General features: G+C 31.3%; 1 protein-coding gene across 3 annotated transcripts in view; it reads right to left on the bottom strand.

The window, feature by feature from the left end:
- The window catches only part of LOC106462106 (transport and Golgi organization protein 6 homolog), a 124,848-nt gene that overhangs the window by 6,768 nt on the left and 113,961 nt on the right, over positions 1 to 4,119 (bottom strand). For all 3 annotated transcript variants that reach the window (XM_013921992.2, XM_022389245.1, XM_022389244.1), the window contains exon 16: positions 1,857 to 2,008. In XM_013921992.2, the coding sequence (XP_013777446.1) occupies positions 1,857 to 2,008 (152 nt within the window). The remainder of the gene's footprint in view (positions 1 to 1,856; positions 2,009 to 4,119) is intronic.

Below are 4,119 nucleotides of genomic sequence, written 5' to 3'. Positions count from 1 at the left end.
TGTTTTATGTTTTTAGGAAAAATAAGTTTAAGAACTTATTTCAAAATAGCAATACTCTATATACATATATAATGTATAATAATTGAAATGTGTCTGTACTTACAAAATACTAGTAAAAGTTACTTTGTACAGACCATAGATCACCGTTATGTTATTTGATAAGGTAACATAAGTGCATGTGAGCCACGTCATTGTAACTTCAGTATTTTTATCCAGGCATGGGTGAAAGGTCAATGAAATAAAAATAATAAATATATATATAAATGTATAATGTTATGAGATTTAAGCTATTTCACCTAAACATTTGTTTTCATGTTATAATTTGTGTTCATTCTAGAATGAACGATGCATAATTTTGTTTTTTTTTCATTTTTTCTGGTGGTTATGAGATTGGTCAAATTTACCGAACCTGTACAGAGATTAATTACTGAAAATAACAGATAAAATATAAAGTTTTTTCTTAAGAAATGTTTAATAACTATCTGGACATTATAAAGATTTCGCATGTGAAATTTCAAAATTTTCTGATGCATAAAAGTATTTTTAATTTTAAAATGAAAATTACTTTGCATGATAGATAGGCAAGATGTGAAAAGGAAAAAAAGGCATGAGAAAAATATTGCTTTACAAACCTTAAGACTTAATGAAAAAAATTAGATATTTTGCATATGAAAGCATTGTAATGTTTACTGATAAACTGCCAAATTTTGTTAACATTCGCTTACTAATTTAAAAGTTATAGCATGAAAACTATAACAAGCACAAAATGGTTAAGAGGTCGGTCCCAGGGACCGAGCCTGGGTTGTAAGAGTTAAATTAACAGTTTCTTGTCATCACCCCTAAGCAATTGGTACAACTGTATCAAGCATCATTATTTATGCTAATTGTGTAAGCTAATATCATGTGCTGCTAAACACTCTTTAATTAGGATAATTTCATAAAATTTAATAAACTTGTGCTGAAAAGGGGGCAATGAACTGGTTATTAACCATCTACCTGTATGATTCTTTTGAAAACTTAAGCTAGAAACTGCTAATCTAGTTTGCTTGGCATAACTAATACTTATGTATCTGCATGTCCTTTCATCTTATAGTTTTGCTGCTCTAAATCAGTAATCTTTAATCTGAATGACAAAAAAGGTCCACTTTTACTGTTGGGTGAAACTGTAGTATAAATGTTAGACCGATAGCTCATATGACTTTTTGCATATGTGTGCACAAAAATGTTCTTTAAATTTGAGTGGTTTTTGTTGAATAACTTTGCACATGTGGCTTATATTTACACCAAATGAGACTCCTAATTGTAGGTTGTAAAGATCTATCAGTGTTCTAAATTTGAAAAAAGTCATAAAAGTTAAGTATGTTTTTCTATCAAATATAGTTTCCATACTTTTGGTGCGAAGAAAAAAAAAAAGAGGAAGAAACTCAATCAAAATTGGAGATGTTATATCTCAGGTATTTCTTAATGGATTGCCTTCAAGAAAGAACTATCACTCCTGTTAATACCACACAGTGTATCCTGCAGATTGTTTTTTGGTTGCAAGACACACTACTTCTTATCTAGAAAATGAGAATACTACAATTACATCTTCAACTGTGAAGATGAAAAGAACAGAACACAAAAGTTAATTTCTGAATATAAGGTGGACTAACACCTGATAATCATAAGCACCAAGTCTGAAATTAAAAATTAACCAAAAGTCATTAACATTGTAAGTTCACCTTGTAAGTTGTAGTCAATAAAAAAGGACGGGTGAGGAATAAATAAATTTATTAGCAGCACAGTACCAGTCTCTGAAAAAAAATGTAAAAGAACTCTTAACACCTTATTTACATTATAATAAAACATGTTCATACCTCCTGTGTATAAGGTCCCAGAGAAAACTTCAGCAACTTACAGATCTCCCCTAAGTTGGATAAACAGGATGTTCTCAACTGATAATCTGGATTGCGAACTCCAACCAGGAACATGGGGAGGAGGAGATCTCGATATTTGGGAGCAACAGTTCCTGAGAGGAAACATGTACCATGACTAATGAGTAGGTTTTTGGAGTTAGAGACACAAGGCAATACAGAGAATATGACAGACAACTGTATTGTGTAGATACTGGTGAAACAAAGCAACATGAAAAGAGTTTGTAAATAAAAGTGATATGAAGAAATAACAGTCTGATATTTATCACAATGACTTAGTGCTATCTATGTAAAGTATATATATATATGTATACACATATACATACATACATAAGTTACAGTATAATAACTAGCTAAGTGTTTTCTTTTATGCATGAAAGGAATCTTCTAGACCTTGTTAGTGGAAGATTCCTAGTGACACCATGTCCAGCAGTATCGTTGTTCAAGAGCACAGGTCTTCCCACAACCACAGATGTTAGAAGTGGATTTACCTTCGTCTACTTTGGTGTTTCCAAAACAGATTTTGTGTACTTGCTGCATTTCTTTTGATAAACCTGGATGTGTTGAAGTGAAGACTGGTTTAGATACTTTACTTGATAACAGAGAATTTAGTTCAGCTGTCATGTAAGAGCCATCAAAATTCACACTTGGAGCAACTCTGTTTGACAAATGAATGGCTGATATAGGAATTTGATTGTTGACTTGAGGTAAAAAGCATTTTCTTGTGAAAATTTATCACAAGCTAACAAAGAATTAAGAAGTTTTGCTGAATGTCCACCAGAAGAAAGACTAGAAGTAACATTTGACTCATTTACTCCTAGTCATTGACTTCTAGATCCACAGAACAAACCCATGGTCTCTAGATTCAATGCACAGACTCCCCTCATAAATACCATTTTCATGTTATTCAAGCAACATCTTTTCTCTTTCGTCAGGGCAATAATTGTTTGATGAGTGCTAAATGGTTTTGTTGTAGGTTAACAACATAATGTTTATGGTGTTTACTAAGAAGAGTATGTTGTTCTTCAATTCTTTTCTAACACTCTTTTTCTATTATTTCTTTTCAGCTTGTTTCAAGCACTCTGCACCATGCTTGATATGCTTTCTGTCTATGTCTTTTCTCTCTGCATTTCTATAATAATCTAGATACAAACTTCTTTTACTTTCTGTCATTACACTGAATTTTCCATAGATAAAATGCACGCAGCAGTTTCAGTTTTTGTTGTTGCTTAGTGACTGACTTTGTGAGATTCTTTATAATATTTTTTTTTCCTTTGGAGAGAATCTTTGAAGAAGAAATTAAATTGTTTCATTTCCTCCAAGTCCTGTGATACGTTGGTACCAAACTTCTGTTGCAGATCTTTTTCTTTCTTCTTCCAAATGTTGCTGAAGCTCTTTCTGCAAATGTATCTCTATGTTAATGACTTCAGACAAAATATATTTCTTGAGATGTCCACACCAATGATAAATTTAGTTGCATTCTTTCGAAATCAGAACCTTCAGAGCACTGGTTCAAATTTACATATTTTTCTCCTAAAAATTTACTACATTTATCTTGATTTTCTGGCAACTCAGACAGAAAACTCGGATGGTGTAGAGTTGGGAAAGATAAAGTTTTTCTGTTCACATATCTTTTCCTTATTGTAATTTGCTGGTACTGACAAAGTCTCTGGAGAATGAATGGTTGAATAAGCATAAAAATTATATAAAAGTTTTCATTTTTTGTCCTTCCAATAAATTTAAGCCTACACAAAATATTTTAAATTGTCATACGTGTTGTTCCAACTGTAAATTTGGATACTTCTTACATAACAACTGAATATGTTTTGGTCAAGGAATCTGCTACAAAAATTTAAAATATAATTCTTCACCAATTATTAGAATTTAAAGGGTTTTAGTTATATTTCTTAATAGTATAAATATATACAATGTTGTTGTTGGGCTTAGGATTCTTCTACAGTAGGTGTCTGTGACTTGTTAACAATAAATTCAGTGATGGATAAAAAGCACACACTTCACCTGTTTTCAAAATAATATGTTTATTCAAAACAAGTTAATGTATGTACAATAAGTTCTTCAACACTATAGATATTATGGGCATATCATAAATACTTTTACGTATCTGCATGTTTGTTAATTTCCCATTGAAATTCTTTCCGAGGAACTTCAGTGATACAAGTCCTTTCTTGATTAAAACTAGTTTATT

This window comes from Limulus polyphemus, unplaced genomic scaffold (assembly GCF_000517525.1).
Source record: "Limulus polyphemus unplaced genomic scaffold, Limulus_polyphemus-2.1.2 Scaffold1096, whole genome shotgun sequence".
NCBI lineage: Eukaryota > Metazoa > Arthropoda > Merostomata > Xiphosura > Limulidae > Limulus > Limulus polyphemus.
Note: the sequence above shows the minus strand (reverse complement) of the source record. Positions and strands in the feature narration are given on the sequence as shown.